Here is a 25,876-nt window from a genome sequence, read left to right on the forward strand (position 1 = left end):
TAGATTACATAAGATTACATAAGCCTGGGTATATATACCCGTCAAGGTAAACTATGTACTTCTGACCGAATAGAAGCATCTCACTGCCTCTGAACAGGTGTCCTATTGTTTCCGTGATTGACTGACACGCCAAAACGATCCACAGTTACACTCTGCTGGGGTAAGCTTCCGAGAAGAGAACCCCACAGGTCGCAGCATCCCTTGGTCATCTTACTGATAGACTGCGCCGCCAAGGGCCCAGCCGGAACAATCGCAATCAAGAATGGTTTCTTTGCCATCCTCCCACATCTTCAGCAGCGGTGCTTTCGTAAAGGCCTCCTTCAGGAGCTCGAAACTTCGTGTAGCTCCTTCGTCCATCTCGAATGGCGTTTCTTGCTTTGACTTCTTGGTTAGGGCGTTTAGGGCTAGTGCTAACTCGGAGTAATCCTTTATAAAACCTCTGTAAAAGTTGGCAAAACCCAAGAACCCCCGAAGACCCCGGAGGGTAGTAGGCGGAGCCCAGTTCATGATCGCTGAGACCTTCTCAGGGTCCATAGAGATACCTTTTTCTGCTTCGATGATAAAACCCAAGTACTTGATTCGTTTCACGAAGAACTCGCACTTCGAAATGTCGATCTGTAGCCCTGCATCTCGTAGAAGTTGAAGGACTTGACGGACTTATTGCTTATGCTCTGCGAGCGATCCATCCGTTGAAACGTGCTGGGTGCGTTTGCTAAACCGAATGGTGTAACTAGCCATTCAAACAAGCCGTAGCGGGTCCGAAAGGCTGTTTTCCATTCGTCTCCATGGGCTATCCGAATCTTGTTAAACGCAGCGATGACATCAAGTTTCGTGAACCATTTTGCTTGGCTAACTTGGCTCAAAGTCTCTTTAATCAAAGGTAAAGGGTAACGGTCCTTGCTTGTCATCTCGATGATCCCTCGATAATCAACACAGATGTTATGGTCCCAGGCCTGCGGCCTGTTCCCTTGGTTGTGGCTGAAGACGTGGCTGGTGGATTATATCAGAGAAGCAAACAAACATGGTAACACAGCAGTAGGGCATTGGAGAGGAGAGTCGCTATCTCGCGCACAAAGGTGCCGGGAGATTTCTTCTCTCTCTCTCTCTCTCTTCAGTTTAGATTAATGGAACTTGGTAATCGCAGACCTTGCGCATCCAGACCGTGTCACATTATTCGTAATTATTCGTAATTATTCGTAATTATTCGTCTATCTCTGAAGCTATTTCCATGTATCTCGCATCGGAGAGATGGTCGACAGAGAGCTTTGAGCTGGGGTCACTTGGCTTGCTGAATCGTCAGGACTCAGGAGTGATCAATTCGACGCTATTGATATGTTTTGTATCTCTTAGAGCTCAAATCCTCCAGATCGTGTTCGGGTAAACAAAAGTCGCGACTGCTGGGCATTCATTCATTGGCTCGGCTTTTGCCGAATAAGTCTTGGCATTATTTACGAATATTCGCGAATAATACGAATAAAGCGTCTCAAAACTTAGTCGAATACGAATAATCGTTCAAGAGGAAAAGTCGAATACGAATAGCCAAATTCCTTATTCGTGTCCAGCCCTAACCCTGACGGGACCCGGATAGCACGTTAAATTGAAATATTATTATTAAATATTTGTCACGATATTGTTAGAACATCAATCTAGGGAGTTTTCTGCGTATGTAGTTGGCTGCAGGTACGGATAAACTTCGGCATAGATAGCAACTTTCGTGGTTGCTCCTGGTTTCCGTTTGGGTTTAGCCCTATGATGAGGTTGAAACTTACCCGAAATTCCTCCGTACATGCGGTCAATTGTGAGCCCGGGTTTCACACCTGTCCCCAGGTCCAAGGATGACTGCTGTCAAGCGAACATGATCATCCACTAAACCTTACGGGATATATTAAAGTTATATTCGGGAACATTAGGGTAAATCTCGGTAAGATATGCCCTATCTTCCTTAAATTCAATGCTCTTGCTTCTGCACCTGAGTCTCTCGACTCCCTTGCCACGTTCTCCACAACTAAACACGGTTTCTCTGATCGCCTAAGATCTAGTTCGCTCGCGGACTAACCTCTTTGGTACTATATTCTGATCGCTTGGCTTACAATTTGGGTTCCAACAAAGTTGACGTAGGATCACCAAGCACAGCTTCTCCACATCGAATTGCTATACCGAAAACGCGACGACGTTGCTAAGACCTTTAGCTGAAATTAACGCAATATTAAGGTCGTTGGTCTAGCCAAGATGGACTCGTGTGATCTGGTTATTATTCCGGAATCAAATCGGATATAAAATGACCTTCCGAATCAGAATCATGCTTCCTCTATTTCTATAGTCTCCTCAACAAACCTCTTAGGCTACTACAGCTCACGGTTCCGTTATTTCACTTCGTCTATCCTTTCAAAATGCAGTCAGTAACACTCCTTCTCAGTCTTTTGGCCGTCGCCACTGAGGCTGCCCCTCAGTTTGGTGGGCTTGGTGGTGGATCAGGCGGCTCCAGTGGCGGAGGACTTGGTGGGTTGTTGGGCGGTGGCGGCGGCGGCGGACTCGGTGGGTTGTTGGGCAATCTGTTGGGCGGTCTTTTGGGCGGTTCCGGCGGATTCGCTTCTTTGGGAGAACCTAGCACTGGTGGCAGTGGCCCGTATCCAGCGGTGAGTGTCCCTCCAGCAAGCCACGGAAAACAAACATGAACTGATCATTTTAGAATTTCTCAACGGACCCAGGTCTACCTAAACACACCATCTATCTTCCAAACGAGATTCCCGCAGATCTGAAGCTGCCTGTTCTCGTTTGGGGAAATGGAGGTTGTATGGCCGACGGTACCGGGTTCCAAGGGGCTCTAACCGAATGGGCTTCCCACGGCTTCCTGGTTATTGCCAATGGCAGTCCAGGCGGCTCCGGCCAGACTACTTCGGACATGTTACTCCAATCGATCGAGTTTGTTACTCAGAACGCCGGTAACGGGAAATACGCCAATATTGATGCGAGCCGAATTGCTGCTGCGGGACAGAGCTGCGGTGGTCTCGAGGCATACGATGTCGCCCCCGATCCTCGCGTTTCGGCTATTGGGATTTTTAACTCTGGAGAATTCACAGACTCAGCATCACAACAAACGATCGCTCAACTGCAGCAGCCCGTCTTCTATTTCCTTGGTGGTCCAGACGATATCGCCTATGAAAACGTACGTTTTTCGGCCCTATATCCGCAGCTCGCAGTCAGTCGATGCTAATCTATTATTAGGGCGAACGTGATTTTCAAAATCTGCCCAGCAATATTCCATCATGGAAAGGCAACCTCCCTGTTGGCCATATGTCAACCTTTATGGATAAGGACGCTGGCAAAGTCGGGGTTGCGGGCGGCAACTGGTTGAAGTGGTTACTGAAAGGTGATCAAGAAGCAGCGCAATGGTTCACTAGCGGCTCTGCCCAACAAGCAGGGTGGGACGTAGAGGAGAAGAACTTGCAAAGTATCCAGGTTACACCTATTTAAACTCAACGCGAAGAGTCAGGGGCCGGAGCTAGGGTTTTGAACGATTCCTGTAACTACCTAAGTTAGTCTTTCTCAAAAAAAAAGTGTACCAGGAAGGAAACTCACACCATGAAGGCTTTGATTCAAATTTCCATCGCCCCAATGTGCTGACGAACAACCCATCAACCGATCTCTAGAGCCAAGATTCTCTTAACTATCAGCGCTCTGCCTTGAGCATTTGGCTACATTGGCCTAATTTCCATAGTTTGGCATGCCTAACAATGGATGTGAAGTAAGAAATGACGGAATAAGTAGAGACTAGATGGCATTACCGTTAACCGTATGCATGCTACCCGTTGAAACAAAACATCGCAAAGTATATCGTAAACTCCACCAATGCGTCATATCGTCCTCGCATCATAGTGCTGGCTCAATTTGTTTTATTAACAGAGAGGTGGACGTTCTATTCCCTCAGAAGCGCAGCTCACAAGCGGATGAAATGGAAGAAGACTGGATTGGGAGTTCATTCGAAGCGATAGACAAATCGCTTCTGGGAGAGGAAATGGTTTTAGGGATGGCACCATCTCAAATGTCCATGGAGTCCGCATATCCCTTCCAGTGCTTCGCCCTACTCTAACGAAAATGGGAGCCGACTACGGTGCTATGGACGACGACCTTTCAGTAGCGGACCATACGCGACTGCTATTTGAGAGCATCGTTCAATCTACCGAAGCGGCCGAATCTAGCAACCAGCAACCTTCAGGTAATTATGGCCTTGCTGCGCTCTAGAATAGGCATGACCCGGACTAACAGGTTTGTACAGAGCAAACGGATGGCATCGCCGATGAAAACCACGACCTTGAAATCAATCTGTCGTCCCTTGAACAAAGGAAGCGGAACCGTTCCTCCTCCTGCACTACCCCATCCACCGATCTCGGTGCTGCGCCCGGCGCTAGTCCGTCGCCGCTGTCCACGATGCTGGGCTTGACTGTTCAGGGCGGCGCGAGACTCCACCCATATATCATCGTGTAGGGAAGGAACGACCGGGCTCTGCCGATGCCGAGACATCTCCCCAAGACGGCGATAAGAGCGGCGCAGCGGATAATAAAGGAAGTGCGCGAAGCGAGCACATAAACCGCGACCGCTCTAGCAACCGTGGGCTGACCAGCACTGGCCTACGACCGGCCTCGTCTCCCCGTGTAATAAGAGCGTACTAGCGACGCGAGACCAACGATCCGATTCGCGAGCATAGCCAGCTAGGAGACACTGCTCATTATGGTCGTGGCTGTGGCGGTGACACAGACGAAGAGCATGCCGTGGATAACAACTATAGAACAACGTCGCCGAGACCGCCACTGGCGCGAAGGAATCGAGGCAAGATCCAGCTCAGAGGTCGACCGTTCCAGTCGGATGCTGGGAGGAACATACCCACGCTCGCACGGGATCAGCGGATTCCACGCTGCTTGAGTAGCCCGCATCCCGACTCCTCAGCAGCCAGAGGCGACGATCGAGGCCCTTGGTACAGTCACGAGAGCGTACCTTTTGCCATGGCCCGGCACAATATAACCGACACTTCTCTTCGTCCAACGGCGGGGGACACTTTCCTAGCAGCTACGATCAAGATCGATAGCAGCACCAAGGCGATTTCTTGCGGCACGTTACTCACGCTTCTCGAGAGAATCCTAGGCCATACAACGAAAGTACAAGACATGACGCTCAAACCGCTCTTAGAAGGCCAATGGCTGCTGACCGGTTTCCTGTGCAGACCTTGCATCAATGTCGGCGCCACCACGCAGCGCGAGACCACGCCAAACTGGCGAAGGAGTGCTGCCTCGGGGGCCGCCATTCCAGTGGCCCGATTTCCTGACTCGGAAGATGACGGTAGCGTCGGCGGGAACGATAGTAGCGTCAGTGACTATGGTATCGACGACGATAATTACATCGATCAGGGCGTACATGGGCGAAGGAATCGGCGCTGGGAGCCTTTGGAGGATGAGCGCTTGCGGGCGTACAGAGTAGAGGGAAAGTCATGGGAGTGGATCTCGAAACAGTTCCCGGGTAGGACGCCGGTCGCCGGACGCCGTTTGTATCCACTGGCACTAGGGTGGTTGAATTTCAGTAATTTATATATATTTCTTCGGGGCTGGTGAGGTTTGGCTGGTGAGATTTTCCCCCCCCGCTTTTGAGATTTTGCCCCCCAGCCGCGGGCAAAAAGGCGCAAAAGCTGTAATTTTCGTACCGCGTTGTGATTGGAGTCTATTAGTACGCTAACTTGGCGCCACCAAGCCCCTCCCGGCGCTAAAAAGGAATGAACCAGATGGACCGTGTATGGGATAAGGTTTCTACAGGCTTCTATAAGAATTACGATATGCATAGAGCCTCTGAGTGGGTATGAGGTCAAAGTACGGAGGACCCCTTCAAAAGTTCTTGCCCACGCCAAGACCCCGTAATAAAACCATTCCTAATTAGGATACATGTACTAATGGCTAAGTCCTCCCCATTCGCGTTATCTCAGTCCTTTCTCGTATGGTCTCTCCCTTCCTTATACTCGTTCCCTCCTTCTAGCTCAATTATCTGTTGAATATGTCGTGGAATCCGCTCAATCCAAGCCTGTACCTTCTCCTGCGGGAGTCCTTCCCAGCAAGCTTCCCAGGCTTTAATGGCTTCATGCCTATTCTTTGGAGCACCTTTTCTTGTCGTCGCTCTCTTCATGTATGGCCAACATGGCTCGATAGCATTTAGATCTAGGGAATTCCCGCACCAAAGAAGTCGCTGTACTCCGTACAAATCGTATACTCGTTGCTGTGCATGATGGGCGTGCGACGGAGCTTTATCCTCTTGAACAATCGTGTCTGGCCGATCCTTCTGACATTCCTCTACGAAAGGAAATAGCTTCGGAATTAATATCTTTGTCTGATATCGATACCAGTCGATTCCTTCTCCTTTCCGTCGAACTAGTTTCCCTGTCTTCTGCGTCCATTTCCAGATTGGCTTTCTGCCAGAGGGATTCCGGAGTCCCATCCTCCTCATACCGGTCTCAAGTTCCCACTGGTCTCGACGAATAGGTTCAAGCAAGTCGTTCATCTCTTCTAATACCTTTTCCGCGTCGATTTTCTCCTGTTTCGTTTCCGGCATCCAGCAATGGCAAGGGCCTTTCTTATCATACGTAAAGCAGGCCCAGAACATAAATTCTGTATATCCTTTCCAACGCTCCCGGATACAGGTCTTTGCAAGCGCTTCGTCTTTCGTCCTCCATACTCGATAACTACCTCTCCGGTGGAGTAATACGATAGCTGTCTCGTCACTCCAAATAACGTTTTTCCAATCTTCCAGTGTCCAATGCTCGTGCTCTTTCGCAAACTTCAACCATTCAGCTTTCATCTTCTTCGTCAATCCAGGCTTCCTCGTCGGCTTCGTCTTGTTGAAGCCGGCTTTCTTGAGCACTCTCCAGATGGTAGACTCGGAGACAATCCAACCGCCTCTACAAAGCTCGCCCGCGATATCAGCGCAAGTCTTCTCCCTTCCATATCGATCCTGACGCACTTTGGTAAGAACGGTATTCGATAGCTCCTCCGTCTGTTTTTGGGGCCGGCCGGGACGGGGTGCATCTTCTAGCCATTCGTCTCTAATATGCAGAGGCAGATGATTAGGGTCAAATCCCCGCTCAATTGCACGGGCATAAATAGCATTAATTGTACGCTTTGGAAGACCCGTTTTTTCAGCGATTTCAGCTGTTGTTTTTCCCCCAATAGGTGACTTAAGAGTAACAATAAGCGCCCGTGTTGCGATGTCAGTATTTGAAGGCATTTCGTAACGTGAGAGAGACTTCATAAGATTCAAAATAGGAGCGATGAAGGACAGATTCGATGTACTTAGGATTCCTCGGCTGGTATTGTGGGACTGCCAAGAAAGTGGCGTATTTAGCGTGGGCAAGAACTTTTGAAGGGGACTTCCGTACCTCGAATTCGTTCCAGCACGGCGGGTGTTCCATCGCGTAGGGTGTTACGGCACGGTAGCTGGATGCACACAACATACACGTAGCCAAAGATATTCTAGATTAAGCTAAAGAAGAGAACAAGAAAGGGAAGCTTTCTTGTTTACATCGGAGAGGTTGGACTCTGATTTATCCTTAACCTAATCAGGCTTAGGCTCTCAGCCTGAGCCAACCAAGGGTTTCAACCCATAACATAGGGAGGGGGTCTACATAATATCAAAGTGCTCAATACGGTTAGATCTTGTCTTAATAGCGGCTCCTTAGCATCGATTTGTTTTCGGCTCACTTTCCATCATTCCCCCCTAAACAACGGCGACGCTTCTCATTGGCTGCGTCTACGACGCGTTTCTGCGCGATGCCATCACAAGTTTTGGGAGAAACATCTGCATCATAACTTTACGTTGTTGTATTCGCATGTGTAAGACAACGGAAAGCTACTGTGGTTTAGCTTGTTTTTGAGAATTGCAAAGAGAACCCATTCTAGGCATCCAACGTTCCCTCCTTGCATCACAACCATGGAGCCCCGTCCTCCCGACCAAGACGTTCGCCAATTCAATGAACCGCGACACCAGCAACCACCCGAAACCATCTCGGACAGCAGCGCGCGACTGGTCGATTCTTTAAATCAACTATCTATCAACTGCGATGGACAGCCGACGTCGCCCGCCTCAGCATTCCAACCCCGATCCCCTCGACGTGACCAAAACGGCGCCTCTCGCTCCCCTTCTACCACGAGAATGCCCCCTAGCCCTCTACGCCGTATGTCGAGCAACTTGACCAGCGACCGGAGCCGCAACCAGGAATTATCCAGGCGAGCGTCCTCGTCGTCGTTGCGCGCACATGATCCGTCGTTGACTCCGCGAAAGTCCCTGTCGAGAAGATCGTCAATCAATCCACTTCCTTCTCCGACTATGGACCGGCGCTTCCCCCTGCCTCCGATGGAAGAGGCGACACCACTCACCGCGGCCTCGGTGGCTGCGGGACACTTTCAGAGGGAGCTGGCGCTTCATGGGGAGGGGCAAGAAGGAAAGACGGTGGTGATTCTGCACGACGATTGTTATGGACACCGATTTTCGCGACCAAAGACGAGCAAGGCGAGCCTGTCGATGATCGTGGAGCGTCCGGAGCGGATACATGCCGGTATACTAGGGATCACAACTGCGTATGTCAGGCTGGGCGAACGACATGCAGGAGGGCTCCACGCTCCCCATCCCGCCCGATCTCCATCATCGAACCTCCCCTTCCGAATCCACAAGACGGCCAGAGCTCTCCCTCTAAATTCCCCCTCGGTGGTCGCAGTCCACGGCGCCAAATGGATGGACGAATTGAAGACCATGTGTGGCGACGCGGGCCAGAAACTCGTGTCAACCGGGAAGGAGCTGAGCAGGACGGCGAGCTTGCCTGGGCAGCCTACCAAAGAGAAGTTTCACGAAGGCGATTTATATCTCTGCTCGGAATCCCTCAACGCTTTCCAAGGGGCGCTCGGTGGCGTCTGTGATGGTATCGACGCGGTTTTCGCTTCCACGAAGGGGGGTAAAGGGGCTTCAAATGCCTTCGTATGTGTCCGACCACCGGGCCATCACTGTTCGGCAGACTACCCATCCGGCTTCTGTTGGCTCAACAATGTCCATGTGGGGATCCAGTATGCGGCACAAACGCACGGACTGACCCACGCGGCGATCATCGATTTCGACCTACACCACGGCGATGGCTCTCAGGCGGTCACTTGGAATCACAACGCGAAGACGCTAAGGCTCCCGAAGAACACGCCGAATGCGAAGAAGAACACCATCGGATACTTTAGCTTGCACGACATCAATTCCTACCCATGCGAATACGGCGACCAGGAGAAGGTGCAGAATGCGAGTCTGTGTATTGAGAATGCGCATAACCAGAATATATGGAACGTGCATTTGCAGCCTTGGAAGACCGAGAGGGACTTCTGGGACTTGTATGAAAGTCGCTACCTCGTCCTGATTGAGAAGGCTCGGGCGTTCCTCCGCGCGCACACGACGAAATTGAACACGGAGAAGAACCAACCGAAGCCGCTCGGAGCGATCTTCTTGTCTGCCGGGTTTGATGCGAGTGAGTGGGAAAGCGAGGGAATGCAGAGGCACAAGGTCAACGTACCGACCGAGTTCTACGCTCGATTTACCCGCGATGTCGTCCAGATGTCGAAAGAAGAGGGACTTGGTGTTGATGGGCGAGTTATCAGTGTACTGGAAGGAGGATACAGTGATCGGGCGCTCACTAGCGGCGTTCTGAGCCATCTCAGCGGACTTTGTGACAATGACACGCCGATATTTAAGCAAGAGGAGACGGAGAATGGTCTTGGTTTCGAGATGGGCAGGCGCATGGGTATGTTGAACATGTCGGACGGTCACGAGCTACCGACTCCGGCTCCAGTGCCTGTATACGACAGTGCTTGGTGGCATCCGTCCGCGCTCACCACGCTCGAGACTCTTGTCTACCCAGCACCACCAGCGCCATCCAAGAAACCGAAATCCGGCCCGCACCCAACCTACCAGACCCCCACGCAGTCTTTCACCGCCAAGGTCATCGACCCTGAGCGCGTCCGACGAAGTGCGTCCAGCACCTACCGACCAATGTCCGCTAGCCCGTCCCGCCCACCATCTCCACCTCCACCGGAAGTAGACTGGGCAACCGCCGCTCACGAACTTTGCAAGCTGCTCGTCCCCACTGATCGCCAGACCAAGAGCTGCCAACCTGAAGAGCTCGCCGAAGTGCGTGTAAAGAAAGAGCGGCATTCGACGACTAGCCTCCCAGCTGACACTGCTCCGCCGACCCGTCAACTTCGCGAGCGACGGACCAGAGCGCCGAAGTATGTAGAACCTCTCTCGGATGACGAGACTGCCTCCGTGCGCTCAGTATCGCGGACAGACAGGCGCAAGACGATGGGTGACTTCCCGCTTCCCACCGACGAGGTCCCCGCACCGGCCGCCACGAGGAGTTCGAGACGACTCAGCACCGCGTCGACGATGAGCTCGACCAGCACGGTGGCACCATCCGTAGCCAGCACGGCCACTCGACCAGTCAAGCCTCCGCCTGCAAATCTACAAGTCAAGAAAACCCGTGTTGCCTCGGGTACGAAGCCGGATGCTACCAAGTCAAGAAATCCCTCCGCGCCCCCCGTTCCTCGAGTACCATCTGGCTACGCCCCATCCACCAAATCCGCAACCCAGGCAGCATCACAAAACAAATCCACCACCGCCTCGTCAACCGACGCAGACGTCGACGCCCTGACTACCGGCGTCCAACGCATCCGCATCAAGATGCCCACGCCAGAGGAATACGCGGTGCGGGAACAGCAGAAGGTGAAAGAAGCCGCGGAGAAGAAACGAACGACCACCAAACCTGCGCCTCGCAAACCCGCTGCGCCGCGGACGACGAAGGTTGGTCCGGTGACGAAGCGTGGCGCGGCTACGAAGGAAGCGAAGCCTGCAGCGGTTGGAAATACCTCCGCTGGTGTGCCTCGACCAGCGATTCCAGAAAGCCAGGTACCCCCTGTTCCTACTCCTATTGCTGCTCCTGCGCAGGCTTCGGCTTTGCATCCCCCCGCAGTCGCTCAGCTAGTGAAGCAATTTAATCCCGGTCCCGCCGAGTCCGTCCCTCCTCACGTCGGCTCCGCGGAGCTTAGCGCCCAGTCCGTCATCTCGCGCAGTAACGGCGCGCAAGTTGCCCGCGCATCGCACATCACGCCTCCTGCTGCTCAACCATCCCCTCCCGCCTCCATCTATCCGTCCTCCCTCATCCCCGAGACCCACGCCGGGTCGCCACCTGCGTCCGTGCACAATGGACAGCCTGCAGTCGCCACAATACCCGAACAACGACCTGGTACTAGTCCACCGGCATTTGAGTTCCATAACTCGTTCCCCCCCTCGTCAACGCCCACGAATAGCGTGACGTCTCCGAAGGGAGATGATGCGGGGTCGCCTAGAGGAGGTCCACCGCGGTTTCCGATGGGGTTGCAGTGGCAGCCGGTAAATGGGGATATCGGAGCGGCAAAGAGTCGGGATAGCGAGGGGAAGGGAAGCGAGTAGTGGGATGCGAACGACCGGAACCCATGGTGTGGAGGTGACGGGGTTGTAATGGAGGAGGACATGATCACTGCATAACGCTTGTCGCTAGGGGCTAATGTTTGCGAGTTTCTGTGTTTCATTTGTACGATTTCCTTGGCTCGAACATGGATCGGTTATATGGATGGAATGGTGCGAACGTGGGAGCGGACCATTGGGATTTTACCTCTGGTGTTATACCCAATCTGATGTTGAGGTTGCTCTGTTTCGTTATTGGTGTCAACAGGTCTGAAAGTGTGATACCCCTGAAGCTCAATGTAATCTATACTTCTATTCAAACTACAGCCTGGAGTGATTCCAATTCTAATTGAACGAGTTCTTTGTATACAATCTACTAACAATCCTTTTGGTCCTCTCCGCCCGTCTGCCCTCGCACTTCCACCTCCGCCACCCCGTCTCCGTCTTCTACCTTGCTCGACCTCTACCTCGACTGCCTCCTCAGGTGGCTGAACGATGCTCTGAAAGAAAAAAAAATCCATCTCTTCCCAGTGTTCTTAATTCGGATCTTTGAGGTGGTGAAGCATGATCCGCAAGAGGTCGTAGACAATGTTGCTATGTCGTATCAGTATCATATCCATAAACAAAGATCCAGAAGGCTTACAGATCCTGGAGAATATTCTCCCCATTGCGAAAGTTTCGGAAACGTCGCCCATCACTCCATACAACCAACATAACGTTGAATGGCTTCCAGGGCAAGCATGTCCGTCTCTCTAACCCATTGGGCTTGTTCAGCGGGATAGCCCTTCCATTTAACGAGGTATTCCGTGAACTCTGTGCGTGCATGACCGATGCCCGTTGCTTATACTTGACGCTCAACTTCGGTGGATTACTTGAATGACTGCTTGAATGGGTCTCGCATGGTTTGTTTTGTCAGGCGGATCGTCGAGTTTGCTGTCGATAAGATGCAGTTTCATTCTCTAATAGAGACACACAAAAGAGAACCCGAAGGGAAGTGCCGAGGGCACCCACACCCGCAACCAGACACAACATACCACATTTCACGGCCAAAGATAGAGGACGAGCTGAGCTTTAACGAGGCGGTGAGGGTGCTGTGCGACCACGCGTTAGTGGGAGTGGATAGGTCCTCTAAAGGAAGCGTTGAGTCTCTGGACTACGGGATGCATAGCTGTGTGCATTCATGGACGGTTTATGTGGTCAACCAAGAATGGGATTCAGAGATGGCCGAGGTAGCTCTGGAGTGTGTAGGTAGACATACGTTATGTAAGATCTCAGGAGGCCTTCTATACCAGTATCTCCTCTCAAAATTATTTACCTCCTCGTAAAAATCCGGATAGAGATCAGCCAGCCGCACCCTCTGAAATCCTACATCATGTGTGCTCCTGCCCTCTATTACCGGATACCCATCATTAGCCTCGATGTCGTCCAGCTCATCCGGGTCATCGCCAGGCCAGTCAGCCTGTACTATATTTACATATCCCTCAGCTGGATCGTTTTCCACCAGAATATTGTCGATACTCTCTTTATTAGCCCGAATAAAGTAGTGGTATTTCGGTCTGCTTATAGCAAACAGAATTGAACTTTTCTCGTTACTAAGATGAGGTTCGGCGGTAATCGGCCCGCCGCCGGATCGCCAGGCCAGAAAATGTTTTCTTAGCTCTGTTGTGCTTGCTTCATTGAAGCGCTCTTGATCAGCCACAATAGGCCACTCCATATACTTCATATGTTCCTCGTTCCCATGTACCTCTCGGATTGTCGATAGTAGAGCCTCGTTAAAGATTTGAATGAATCGTTCCCATTTTACTTCCGAGTCGTACGTCGTTCTGTAGATACGCCAACCCCACCGCTTGTGATTCTGGCCAAGGTACCACCACCGGAGTAGTTCTAGTTTCCCAGCGGTAGTCCATAAGGGGCCATATCTCTCCCGACGGAGTTTATCTAGTGGAACTCCGTCGAGAGCGGTAATTGCCTCGTCGGTTAATCCTAGGTCACCGACCGTAAACATACGTCTACCAGCTTCAGCTTCAGCTTCGTCGTCCATCCTGGTATTCTGTCCGTAATTTTGAATACGGGCAAAGCTTTGAGCTTTGTGAGGATAGAAAAAGGAGGCGACAAAAGATTGCTGGAGTCTGTGGGCGCTGCGGAGGCGGGCTCGGCTATTCATGTTCTAGGGCTGTCCGGCTATCTTGCGTAGAACTGGGGCCGTCAGGTGCTTCCCTTGGGGCGGTTGATTAATTGTATCTGTGACGAGCAGGAAGCCTCATAGACGAGCATATCTGGGATGACGGTTTTATTCGTGATATCGAATCTAAAGAAAGAAAGGAATGAGTGTTACGGCACGGTAGCTGGATGCACACAACATACACGTAGCCAAAGGTATTCTAGATTAAGCTAAAGAAGAGAACAAGAAAGGGAAGCTTTCTTGTTTACATCGGAGAGGTTGGACTCTGGTTTACTCTTAACCTAATCAGGCTTAGGCTCTCAGCCTGAGCCAACCAAGGGTTTCAACCCATAACAATGAGAGAGAGATGGAGGCCTTATGTGGAGAACTGGGTAGGGTGACTAATTATATCAGAAATAAGAGTGGGGTACTATGGTTGGGCCTGTAAATAATGTGGATGGCCGCGCTAGCAGGGGCATTGACGCTTTCCCTATAATAGTCGAGAGAAACCATAATAGTGGGAGAATAAGCGGAAACTTCGCTCGTCTAGAACGTTAGCGATAAGATTCTGTCGCAGACCAAGGCATGAGCTCTAGGAGTCCAAGGCTACAAACTGCATTAATAATCTTGCCGTGACTCTCGTATATCTGTAGGGCCGGGGGACCAGGCATTCAGCTAGAACACACAACTTACACAACACACAATACAAACAACTTCGCTGCTGTAACAACAGCACCTCACTCCCAACCATTTTAGCACATGACGTGCGACAATATATTATGCGCGTACGGAGGTCCATTTCAAAAGTTACTGCTCGCCAAGAAAATGGCTTGATTACATAATCCGTTCGAAAGCCGATAGAACGGGCAGTAGGGTGCCTAGCCAACAGGCCGGCACTAGGCGCGGTAAGTCGAATTCCTGGCGCCCTTGCTTCGAATTAGGCTCTAAGACATAAACTAAATGCCTAGTTGATAGGCAGTCTAGTGCCCATGGTATCGGCTCTCGCAACTGCTTATATAATCAAGCCACTTTCTTGGCGAGCAATAACTTTTGAGATGGACTGCCGCATTCTCAGAATTAAAACAAGTAAAAGAGACGACGGTAGGTCGACCGCTAGAATGGCAGGCCTGCTTACCGTGCATGCTCATTGGTTGATGCGCATGATCCGAAGATTTCCCACATGCTCTACCCGGTCCGCCTGCTTCGACATCATAGATATATCTGCCCAATTTCTTGCATACTAACCACAAAATCAACCATAACTCTACGAAAAATGACCAGATCGCTTCTAAACAAAGTTTCAATCGATTTCTTGCCTGATTCTGTATTAGAATAAAAAATGGGCAAAAAGAAAGGTCCTACGCAGATTCGAACGGCGGTTGTCGGAAAGATGAGGATTTGACATCAAAATCCGAAGTGATAACCACTACACTATAGGACCTGTAATTATAGAACAATTCCTGAGTCAAACTCACAACCCCAAAGGAGAAGCGAAGAGTCAGGGAGCTCCATGATTCACGATCCGTCATGGCATCCAGACCGGACGAAATCGATGCCCTTGGAGCACACCTCCTTTGATTGTTGTTTTTTATTTTTGAATAGTTTGAATAGAATTCGGGTACTCTGCTGACCGTGTTAGGGATATTTTGATAGTAATTAATATTTTATATGGATGTGTCCTGACAATGTCTTCTGTAATCGCGTCCCACCCCCATTACGAGCGAGTAATGCAATATTTAGAGCATTTTCTTTACATTATCGCACTGCGCACTAAGGCTTCAGCGCCTCCTAGTCCGGGTTTGGGAGCTCTTTTGGGCTCTTCCTACTTGACATACGAACATTCCCTTTCTCTGCTGCGAATACTTCGATCCTGGGGCTCAAAACGTCTTCTACCTCTGCATGTTGTGAATGCCCGCTTGCTTCAGTCAAAGCTTGCACCTACCATTACCTCATTACTCCATTCTTGCGTCACGCCCAGAGAAGATGTCCTCTATGCGATTCACTTCTCCTAACAGCTCACCATGTCCAGTTGCCGTGATACTTCACAAGGAGAAGTTGTCGCAAGATGCCCCTGTTGGTTTCTATTGCCACCTAACATTATTCACTGCCCTCTACCCCTGGGCTAGGCCCAATCAGGACTCTTCAGCCTTCTCCTATGTATTTAAGTTATCTTCATCTGGCTTACTAGCTAGATCTCCTTTTCTAGATACTGGGAACCATTAATACCAATTTGCGTTATGACTCTACAGTAAATGAGCTTAAGCAGCGATCGTGCTTAATCATCATCCCCGCGAAATGCGACAGAAGTACGCTCCTTGAAGCGATGACCTGGAAGCAATGAGAGCGGACTTTGCACAGACACAAAATATGTTATCGGTAACTGGTCTACTTGTTACGGTACAACTCCAGTAGTCACTGTTGCTGCATCCCTCGTTGCTTTATGCGCGGAATCAATCTCATCACAAACAGGGGATGCCACTGCTACGTCGGACGGCACATTATCCATCTTTTCTGTCCCCATCAATCGACCGTTAACATTAGAGCCAACTGCCTGATTTTCCAACGACCGACATCGGTCCACTGAGCTAGGATTCCTTCTGAAATCCTGCCTGTCTTCATCGTCTTCGTGAGCACCGAGCGCGGAAGGACCGCGTTCCAACACACTACTAGAGATTGAGATTCTGGCAGGGCTTGGTGTTGGATCAGGGATGGGACTCCCTCTGGTGCAAATCCGAGCAACGCGGGGAGGTCGCAGTCCAGGGTCCGAGCGAACTGAAGTCGCGATGGAATTGCCATAGCCAAAGGTTGGAAGATAACTGAGAGGGAAAACATAGGTCATTCTCTTACTGAAACCAAATTGTAGGGTCGTGTAGTCTGAGATATGAACATGGAATGTTGCTCGTACCTCATTCAAAAAGCACATACGCTCTGACCTCAACACTCGCTCTTGCTGCTGCATTTGGATCCGCCTTGGGATTGTAGATGCTCACACGCGCAACACCTGATCGAAGAGCCTGTTAGAGTGTATTGGACATACCATTAAGTCTGAAATCAGGAAAAATAGCCTCACTCACCCCCGGCACCTTCAAGGGCAGAATCAGTCTGTCGAAGTAAGATGACTTCGTCATCTTCCAAGTCCTTGAAGTAGTACCATTCATGTTTCGGATTGTAGTACAATCGTTCATTCTCTGTAAACCGGTTGGTGAACACCACGTCCGCCACGATGCTGTCAGACTTGTGGTCAATAATTCGCGAATCGCAGAGTGCCAGAGGCCAGTCGTTGCCGGGACCTTGAAGGGACTTCCAAACGCTATCAAGTTGAGGATGGATTTTCGTAGGAGCAGGGTGGTATTTACTTCACCGTCAGCAATCGTTTATATTCATCTAACTTAGTCGTGAATGCCCGAGCGGTTCGAGCGGCCGAGTAAGGGGAATAGTCTGGCGGTCTGTGAGCAAAAGACAATATCAAAAAGCGCTGGGACGCTCACCAATATGGACAGCAGTAGCGGACTGAACGGTCTCGAACAATTCTTCGCTGTTCGCATTGAACTGCGCATCTCTTTGGCTGACCTTGCCTTGTCACTATGAAATCGTAAATGGTGATCAAGCGGATCAAACATACTCCATGTTCCAGTACTCGAATCTCAGCTGCGTCGGGGAACATTTGCTGTAGTAATTTCTCAACTGCTGGATAGTACTGCGTCTCTACCTTTTCATCGTCATCGAATGCCGCCTCGGTCATGGAGCAGTCCACGTTCGCTACCCGGAAACCATATTCTATGAAGCTTCGAGGATCTTGCAGGGGCCGGAAATTACGAATCGTAATGGTTCTGAGATCACTCGACATGTTTGTATGGGGAATTACTCCTCCAGTGTCGTATCTCATCTCGTATGGTTTCTCTTCTTTGTGCTTCGCCTCCTTGGTGAGGTAATTCAGCTCAGTCTGCACATCATCGCTAAGCGTGTCGCTGTATCCGGGGTTTAGAACTCTCATTTTGTCCTTGAATGGGGTTGCGTGTGGTGTTTCCATCGTGCTTGTGGTTGTCACTGTTAATAAGTATGGTGATGGAACTTCCGAAGTATTGGACTGGCGATAATAGCGAGTGGATGGCGGAGGCGTCAGTCATGAAGCGTGAATCGACAATGAGCTCGGAGCATGTATGGATATGGTAGGGCGGGCGATGCAACTAGGATGCATCGGGCAGGGCAAGCGTCTTCGCCCTCCGTTTTCTTGTCGATTCCGGTGAAAATTCCAGCATTCGTAGCATGTCGCCTTGCCAACACATTCCGCAAAGTGAACAGTCTCGCCTAGCGGGAAGATATAACTACGAAGTACGAACCCTAGGCGAACTAAGATCTGCATGCTTATACGATCTCCGCCCCCTCAAAGCGATGAGCGCAGTTCTGCAGCATGCAAGGATACTAAGGATTTAAGACAGTATGACATGAGGAGGATGTATTCATTTATTGCACAGTTAAAGAAACAGAAACGAAGTAACCTCCCTCCCTGTGTGGCGGGCATCCCTGCGTAACGGACAAATTCCTAGGTACTTCGATTTCAAAGCAATCCAGGCTCTGCACATACAATTATAATTCCATATCTTTAGATTGATCGTGCTCTACAGTCATTTCTTAATATGCTAGACAATTTGAATTAGAAAAATATATTGGGGTGGCCGCATTCCCGCCTGGTTTCTGGAAAGTATGTCATTATCCTAGTAGCAGACCACCTCGATCAGAGCGCCACCCTTATGGTCTTCTTACCTTTAAAACCGATTAAAGACTTTATCCAGGCGTTAAAGTCACATAAAGATATTTAGAACGTATCATCAACGATGCGTGTGCGATAGCGTACAAGATTGCGCAAGTTCGGCATGCAGGCAGGTACTTCCAATCGAAACGATGAACAATCTTGGTTAGTGCGGTATGCTTATACAAGCAATGTATATTTGGTCGCCTACAGTCAGTAATGAAATTTTATTTAGTTGTCATAAACTCCATTGCCAAGTATGTGGTCTGTGGCTGGTGGAGTCCAACTACTTCTGGGGGACGTGGATTTCCCTGCGTGCAGGACCAGGAAACGACGTCGCTAATTATGCTTCTTCAGAACGGCTCTCAGCCGCCCCACGGAAGTTCTCTCATCAATTCTCGTGATCTAAGCGCTTGGGTCTACTCTAGAGGACCGCGTGCTTTCTATTAACAGCCACATTTGAATCTAGTTCCTGTAACATGGCGCTGAACCACGACGAAAACTAACCTCCCGCCGCCCAGTAACAACCCGAGAAAAGTGCGTAAGCCGTCCTGCTTCATACAGATCAAACTGGTCTAGACGATAGATTTCTTCGCTTTCCGCAGGCTATTCCACTGAAGTTTGAAATTCTGGTCCAATTCTCCAGCCATAACCACCAAGATAAAAGGACGAGCAGAGTGGAAGGGATTACCACCGCCCAGTATATCCAGAACTGGTTAGAGGTCTTCCACTTATCCTCACCAAAAGAGAAAAATGTAGTGCTAAACACTGTCTATAAAAAGTTAGCCTGTCCGAGTAGAAGCCTAGGACGTGCGAAAAGTTAAAGCACCTACCGAGACGAACGTCGCCGGGAGAAATGCCATGGTTAAGAATGCGATTGATTTAATTACCACACTATCTTGACTGGCAATCATATTGTATGCCTACTTGGTTAGCTAGCTCATGTTGCAGCAAACCAAGGAACAAGCATCATGCGAACCTACCACATTGACTTCAGCATTAAGTCTTTCTTGAGTAGATAATGAGCGCCATTTGAGGCTCTTCATCATCTGAAGTTGGAAGCTCAAACGCTCTCGCGCCTGTACCAAATATCCATTTCCAAGCTCTGTGGGGAGCGTTTGATGAAGAGCCTCCTGACGTTGCAGCAAGCTTTCGATGGCTTCGATTGCGACTGATTCGGTTTCCACGACATGGCTTGTATGCCTGGAAATCTCGTGCATCGTCATGAAGTCTGGCCGGCGCTTTAGTCTATTCTTTGAAAACATTAGTCTATGATCAACTGCACAATGCAACCAAAGTACCTCTTCGATCGCCCGCACCGCGTCTCGCGCTCGCCAAGTGCTCTCGTCATATAGTTGGATGATTTCGTTGAGGAGGGGGTCGAGCATTGCCAAAGGATCCCCAAGATTGAGTGGTCGCGGCTTGTTGAGGACTGCTTGGAGACGCTCGCGTAGCGTATCTGGTGTGCCGATGCAGAGCACTCTGCAACGATGTGGGTGATACCAATATGTGAAGCATGTCATTTCATACCACAAGTAAGGATTCCCATCAGGGACCCTCTCTTCCTCGGGTTTTAAAACCTTTTTTACCAAGCATTGAAACCAAATCCCTACATCACGAAGGCGTAAATGGATTGCCGCGTTTAAGCAGATTCGACTGCAGATCAGGAGAACGTACTAAGGTCTACCAGTTTCCCGTTATCGTCAAGTGCGCTCTTAGAGCCCAAGTAACCGTTGAGATCGGTACATAGCTGGTTGGAGAGAAAGTCCGGCACGTTAAAAGGCGCCAGCATCCTTTGCCGGTCGTTTTCGGTGCACCGCCTCTTGTATAAATCCTTGTCTTCAAGGAAACTAGAGAAATATATTCAGCCAAAACTTCACGATTAATATTCTCTCGTCCTACATATAACATATTTCAGGGAGATCAGGATTCTATATCACTGTTAGTCATATACTAGGCAAGGCTGCATGTGGCACCGACATCAAGAAGGTCGATCCGACTCAAACTCCACGCATTTCCGACTGCCAGTCCGACATAAGTGGACTGTCACCGCTCTGGTCCTCTGAACTTACTGAGGGCTAAAGCCATTGCGAAAGCGTGCACCACGGGAGGTTTCGATGCCATTCTTCACCGATTTTCGCTGTTGTGTGAGAAAAGCCGACACGGTTAGGTGGTTTCCAGAAATGGTTCCAAAGCTCGGGGTAATTAAGAATGACAGTGCTTCTCAATGTCTATGTAGACCTAGAGGCAAGAACGTGAGAGGAAAAGCATAAGTCGTGTTAAAGTGTTGGATAAGGCTGTCGACAGGGAGTGGGCCGTGGACTCACCAGGGCAAGTCGAGCGATATCATGTTTTCCAGTGCTTCTTTCTCCATCCAATGAGACGTTCAGCGAGCCTCGGGACTCGTTCAACGTGGCTTGCATAGATTCATGGGCACATGCAGGAGGAGAGCGCGTTTAGTTTTGGATGACTGGATGAAGCGTTGTAGGGTTGTGGATGGCCAGTGATTTGAACCGTCCTACCGCCGCGAACCAACAAAATGGGCCCATTTTCGGCTCCACGCTTGAAACGATGTCCAAGGCCTGCAGCCAAAAATAGGTTCGATGGTTTTAATCGTGCCTTCGACCAGTTTCTTGCATGCTACGGAGAGCGCTCGAGATTACGATGATTCTATTAAGAAATAATATCGCTTAACCTGGATGAGTCGTAGTGCCGCGTCTGGTTCTATAGAGAGTCTATGAGCGGCCGCGTGTTCTCTAGAATTATTGCCTAGCGCCTCTCGCTCGTTCCTCTCCCATCACTATCGTCGAAATGGATCGAGCCAGTGAGGTGCTGGATGAAGGGCTTTACCCAGATGCACCTAAAACATACGCTGCCCTAGCAGGATGGGGCAACGTCCCTCGCTCTACCTTGTGGCATCGTGCACACGGACGGCGGTCGAAAGAAGAGAAGGCCCAAAGCCAACAGTACCTCACCCCATCGGAAGAGAAAGCCCTCGTAAAGTATCTGTTACGAATGTCGAGGAATGGATATCCTATTCCGGTTAAGTATCTAGGCTCGCTAGCATATATCATGGCGCGTCGGCGCTCCTCCGCCGTTCAGCCTTCGGGAACGGACGAAGCAACCGACCCTCCCGGCAAGAACTGGCCTCAGGCCTTCCAGAGACGCCATCCCGAGCTCAAAGCGAAAAGGGTCAAGGCACTAGATTGGAATCGACACGATCATAATATCTACGATAAGATCATACACTGGTTCGAGGTGATCGGGAAGGAACTACATGACCCGGTCATTATGCCGGAGAATGTCTATAATATGGACGAGACGGGAGTTATGTTAAGTATGCTCCGCTCTCTCAAAGTCCTGGTAGGTAAAGATGACCTGCGAGATTATAGAGGCACGGGAGTCAAGCGAACGGTAGTAACTGCGATCGAGTGTATATCCGCAGACGGTAGGTCTCTTCTCCCAATGGTCATCTGGCCAGCTACAACCCACCGAAGCAACTGGACCACGTACCCCACCCCTGGATGGCATTATGCATGCTCCGAATCTGGCTACACCGATTCCAAGATCAGCCTGGAGTGGCTTAAACGTGTGTTCGACCCCCAAACCAAAGCACAAGTTCATCAGAAACCACGGATTCTGATTTGCGACGGCTTCGGGACGCACGAGACCCTTGAAATCTTGGAGTACTGCCTTGAAAATAACATCATCTTATGTCGTATCCCCTCTCACACCTCCCACAAGCTCCAACCCTGTGACGTCGGAGTGTTTGGCCCACTGAAGACCGCCTATCGGGATCAGGCTGAACGCCTGTATCGAGGAGGAGCAAATACAGTCGGCAAGGAGCATTTCACGTCTCTCTACGGCCCTGCGCGGGAAAAAGCGCTCACTTCTCGCAACATTAAAGCAGGGTGGATCAAGGCCGGGCTGTATCCATTCAGCCCGGAGAGGGTGCTAAAGGATATCCAGAAGCCGCTCGCCGAACTAACTGTTCCGAAAGCCGATAAGGAGAAGGCGGGATTATATCCGCAAGGCGATGTACTCGAGACGCCAGTAACAGTAGAGGCTCTAAGTTCGTTGCGTAGCCGGATCGAACAGGATGCTCATATGCTTGACGGTCCGGGCAAACAACGCCTTCAGAAGCTGGCAAACGCCGCCCAAGTATCGTTTGCTGAATGTGCCCTTCTTCTCGATGGAAATCAACTTTTGTTTCAACAGAACAATGAAGCTAGACGTCGCCGATCGACCAAATCCACGGTAGTAGGGAAGGCGAAAGTGATGAGCTATGACATTGAGGAAGCGCGAGGGAAGCGTGCTGCGAAAGAAGCTGCGAAAGAGGTTACGGCGGCTTCAGGAAAACGTGGCCGGAAGCGAAAAGGCCCTGCGCCAGCGAGAGCGAAGGCTAAAAGGACACGGAGGAACGAAGCAGAGATTGCGGAGGATGAGATTGCCGCAGCAGGCTTAGAGAATTACTGCTCTGTTCTCCAACTTTGATACAGATCCGACTTAATGTAGGAAACGCCAAGTGTCTTCGAGACCCGTTACTATATAGTAGGGGGTTGGTTTTCGTCGTGTATTCGGCGCCATGTTACAGGAACTCCATTCAAATATGACCATCTGAAAGGAAACGATCCAATACCCTTGGTCCGAGCGCTTGGATGACGAGAATTGTCAATTGATGAGTGTAGAAGTGATTGGCGAGAGCCAATTCTGACCAGAACGCATTGTCACTTGCGATTCGACGCCACGCATCAGCAGCAGCCGTATTTCTGTCCGACCGACCAGCCAGATGCGTGTATAAACGCCCGGCCAAGGCGCAAAACGCGAGGCTAAGGTCGCAGAGAACAAGCTGTGGGCTGACCGGAACGAAGCGCAGCCTTGTAACAAAGGTTATAATGGCGGCCTTTCTTCGCCGGTATGCCCATAGTTATCATTCTTCAAGTCAAGCTAGTGTTTATCCTTCATTAAGTGAAGCCCAGAGGCATTGTTCGATATTTTGACTGATGCTCGAGCAAGATGGCACCCCGGCTCCGACATAACGATTACACGGTGGGCTGGGTCTGTGCCTTGCCGGACGAGCTCACCGCAGCGCAGGAGATGCTGGACGAAGAGCACCACGACCTCCCTCCGAGCGGCAACGATACGAATATATACTGTCTAGGCCGCATTAGCGAGCATAATGTCGCTCTTGCCTGCCTGCCTGCGGGTTTCATAGGCGTCGCCTCCGCCACGGCCGTTGCTATGCAAATGAAGTCTACTTTCCCCGCCATTCGGTTTGGACTCATGGTGGGGATCGGAGGCGGCGTTCCAGGCAAAGACGCTGATATCCGTCTCGGGGATGTTGTTGTTAGCCAACCAGGGAAGGGTCATGGTGGGGTGATCCAATACGACTTTGGAAAATCGACGCCTAGCGGATTCGAGCGGACGGGGTTCCTTAACGCGCCACCCCTAGTACTTCTTAATGCGGTCACGAAGCTTCGATCCAACCAACGCCGAGGAAGAAACCGTCTCTCGCTACATCTATCGAAGCTTAGCGACCTCCCCGATTTCTCCCGCGATAAAGCAGAAAGTGATATGCTGTTCGAAGTGGGGTATAATCACGTTGGAGAAGATAGCTGCGTATCATGCGTACCGACAAGACAAATACAAAGGGAGGATCGGGCAAACAGCACGCCTATGGTCCACTACGGCACGATCGCATCAGGCAACCAGGTGATGAGGGATGGGACTATAAGAGACCAGATCAGCTCGGAGTTCGGAAGAGTGCTCTGTTTCGAGATGGAGGCGGCGGGCCTAATGAACAACTTCCCCTGTCTAGTGATCCGCGGCATCTGCGACTACTCCGACTCGCATAAGAATAAGAGGTGGCAACCATACGCTGCAGGAACGGCGGCAGCGTACGCGAAGGAGCTGCTTTTGATTATTCCTGCGGCGGAAGTGGCGAAGACGCAGACGATTGATGAAGTAACGCGAGGTTAGTATCGCCATCGAGTTTATATAAGGCAATTGAACTTATTTGCTATAGAGTATCTTCCTTTCTCACGAAATCGAAAGTTTGTTGGCCGAGACACCGACCTTGATGCGTTAAAAAACAAGCTCTTCATAAGCAAAGAATGCCAGAAGATGGCCCTTGTTGGCCTCGGTGGTGTCGGCAAAACACAGATCGCGCTCCAATTCGCGTACTGGGTTAGAGAAAATCATCCAGATTTCTCTATCTTCTGGTTACCGGCGCTGAGCATGGAGACGTTTGAGCAGGGGTGCACGGAGATAGCAAGAGCGCTAAGGATACGTCAGTCGGAAGACGGCAAAGAAGATGTCCGGAAGCTAGTGCAGCAACGGCTCAGCGCGAAGACCAAAGGCAAGGGCAAGTGGTTGCTAATTGTCGATAATGCCGACGACATGGACCTCCTCCGCGGCGTAGAGGAAGAGGAAGGCTTATTGGACCTTTTGCCCCAGAACGACAACGGTCTAACTTTGTTTACCACCCGGCACAACGAAGTTGCGCAGTTAGTGGCCGGTAGCGATATGGTTGAAGTCGAAAAGATGGAAAAGGAGGAGGCAATGAACTTGCTGAAGAAATCCTTAACCTTAAAGCGCCTGCCCAACGACGATGGGCTTATGACGGACCTTCTCGTTGAACTAGACTATCTCCCCCTAGCTATTACCCAAGCGGCAGCATACATCAACACAAACAGAAGCTCCATCTCTGAGTATCACCGGTTACTTAAGAGCTCAGAGCAGGACGCCATCGCGATGATGAGTACTGAATCCCCCGACAACACACGATACAAAAAGTCGGTGAACGCTGTAGCAAAGACTTGGATAATCAGTTTTAATCAGATTCTTAAGCATGATATAGTGGCAGCAGACCTTCTTGCCTTTATCTCGTGTATCGAATGGAAGGCGATCCCATACTCAATTCTACCTGCTGTTCAGCCCGAAGTACGGATGGCGAGTGCCATCGGCACGCTTTATTCATACTCGTTCCTGGAACGAAGAGAGGACGGTAAGATGCTTGATATGCATAGGCTTGTCCATTTATCAACGAGAATATGGATCAGTCAGAGGGGCCGTGAAGGAGAAACAAGTAAGGCGGTACTGAAACGCCTCTCGGAAGTTTTTCCGTGTGACGATTACACGCATCGTGAGATCTGGAGACAATATCTGCCGCATGCGGCGCGTATAGGGCAAATCGAGCAATGCCAAGATACCGAGGAGAAGAGCGAGCTCTGTCTGAAGGTAGGGCGATGCCTATACGTTGATGGGAGGATAAAGGAAACTGTCGTCTGGCTACGGGAGTCTTGCGAGTGGAGGGATAGAAATCTTGCTGAAGATGACGCAGATCGATTGGCGTCGCAGCATGCGCTTGCCGGAGCATATCAAGCAAACGGACAGGTTAAGGAGGCGGTCGATCTACTGGAGCGTGTTGTCGCGATACGAGCGGAAGTGCTCGCAGAAGACCA

General features: G+C 50.5%; 7 protein-coding genes and 1 non-coding gene across 8 annotated transcripts in view; 3 read left to right on the top strand and 5 right to left on the bottom strand.

Annotated features, from left to right (window-relative positions):
• Nucleotides 1–2,390: 2,390 nt before the first annotated feature.
• On the top strand, nucleotides 2,391–3,474 carry P152DRAFT_395037 (uncharacterized protein; the record flags this gene model as incomplete). Its single annotated transcript, XM_033676282.1, has 3 exons — nucleotides 2,391–2,636; nucleotides 2,690–3,166; nucleotides 3,226–3,474. 3 exons carry the CDS (start codon nucleotides 2,391–2,393, stop codon nucleotides 3,472–3,474), a joined length of 972 nt encoding a protein of 323 aa, XP_033534883.1.
• Nucleotides 3,475–6,916: 3,442 nt separating this feature from the next.
• Nucleotides 6,917–7,260, bottom strand: P152DRAFT_434157 (uncharacterized protein; the record flags this gene model as incomplete). Its single annotated transcript, XM_033677479.1, has 2 exons — nucleotides 6,917–6,934; nucleotides 6,997–7,260. Coding segments are annotated over 2 exons (282 nt in total), but the record flags the coding sequence as incomplete, so codon positions are not given.
• A 596-nt stretch (nucleotides 7,261–7,856) lies between these two features.
• Nucleotides 7,857–11,861, top strand: P152DRAFT_457622 (Arginase/deacetylase). The gene has a single exon (XM_033679269.1). It carries the CDS (start codon nucleotides 7,963–7,965, stop codon nucleotides 11,506–11,508), a length of 3,546 nt encoding a protein of 1,181 aa, XP_033534885.1. The 5' UTR covers nucleotides 7,857–7,962; the 3' UTR covers nucleotides 11,509–11,861.
• A 495-nt stretch (nucleotides 11,862–12,356) lies between these two features.
• P152DRAFT_513517 (uncharacterized protein) lies at nucleotides 12,357–13,879 on the bottom strand (the record flags this gene model as incomplete). The annotated part of the gene is made up of 3 exons (XM_033682804.1): nucleotides 12,761–13,879; nucleotides 12,537–12,655; nucleotides 12,357–12,435 (listed from the first exon to the last, which is right to left on the bottom strand). The coding sequence occupies exons 1-3, from the start codon at nucleotides 13,664–13,666 to the stop codon at nucleotides 12,357–12,359; spliced, it is 1,104 nt and encodes a 367-aa protein (XP_033534886.1). The 5' UTR covers nucleotides 13,667–13,879.
• Nucleotides 13,880–15,016: 1,137 nt separating this feature from the next.
• On the bottom strand, nucleotides 15,017–15,104 carry P152DRAFT_t30. Its single transcript has one exon. It is a non-coding gene; the product is annotated as a tRNA-Gln (tRNA).
• A 1,465-nt stretch (nucleotides 15,105–16,569) lies between these two features.
• Nucleotides 16,570–17,657, bottom strand: P152DRAFT_395338 (uncharacterized protein; the record flags this gene model as incomplete). The annotated part of the gene is made up of 5 exons (XM_033676299.1): nucleotides 16,570–16,664; nucleotides 16,738–16,973; nucleotides 17,020–17,101; nucleotides 17,152–17,233; nucleotides 17,286–17,657. The coding sequence occupies 5 exons, from the start codon at nucleotides 17,655–17,657 to the stop codon at nucleotides 16,570–16,572; spliced, it is 867 nt and encodes a 288-aa protein (XP_033534887.1).
• Nucleotides 17,658–18,920: 1,263 nt separating this feature from the next.
• P152DRAFT_311380 (uncharacterized protein) lies at nucleotides 18,921–20,343 on the bottom strand. Its single transcript, XM_033675158.1, has 5 exons — nucleotides 20,091–20,343; nucleotides 19,715–20,022; nucleotides 19,397–19,666; nucleotides 19,247–19,336; nucleotides 18,921–19,185 (listed from the first exon to the last, which is right to left on the bottom strand). The coding sequence occupies exons 1-5, from the start codon at nucleotides 20,203–20,205 to the stop codon at nucleotides 18,979–18,981; spliced, it is 990 nt and encodes a 329-aa protein (XP_033534888.1). The 5' UTR covers nucleotides 20,206–20,343; the 3' UTR covers nucleotides 18,921–18,978.
• A 3,086-nt stretch (nucleotides 20,344–23,429) lies between these two features.
• The window catches only part of P152DRAFT_465899 (kinesin light chain), a gene marked incomplete at both ends in the record, with an annotated part of 6,195 nt that continues 3,748 nt past the window's right edge, over nucleotides 23,430–25,876 (top strand). The window contains 2 exons of the mRNA XM_033680666.1: nucleotides 23,430–24,387; nucleotides 24,439–25,859. Coding sequence (XP_033534889.1) covers nucleotides 23,430–24,387; nucleotides 24,439–25,859 — 2,379 coding nt within the window. The remainder of the gene's footprint in view (nucleotides 24,388–24,438; nucleotides 25,860–25,876) is intronic.

Source organism: Eremomyces bilateralis (genome assembly GCF_010015585.1).
Source record: "Eremomyces bilateralis CBS 781.70 unplaced genomic scaffold P152scaffold_7, whole genome shotgun sequence".
In the NCBI taxonomy this organism is placed as follows: Eukaryota; Fungi; Ascomycota; class Dothideomycetes; order Eremomycetales; family Eremomycetaceae; genus Eremomyces; species Eremomyces bilateralis.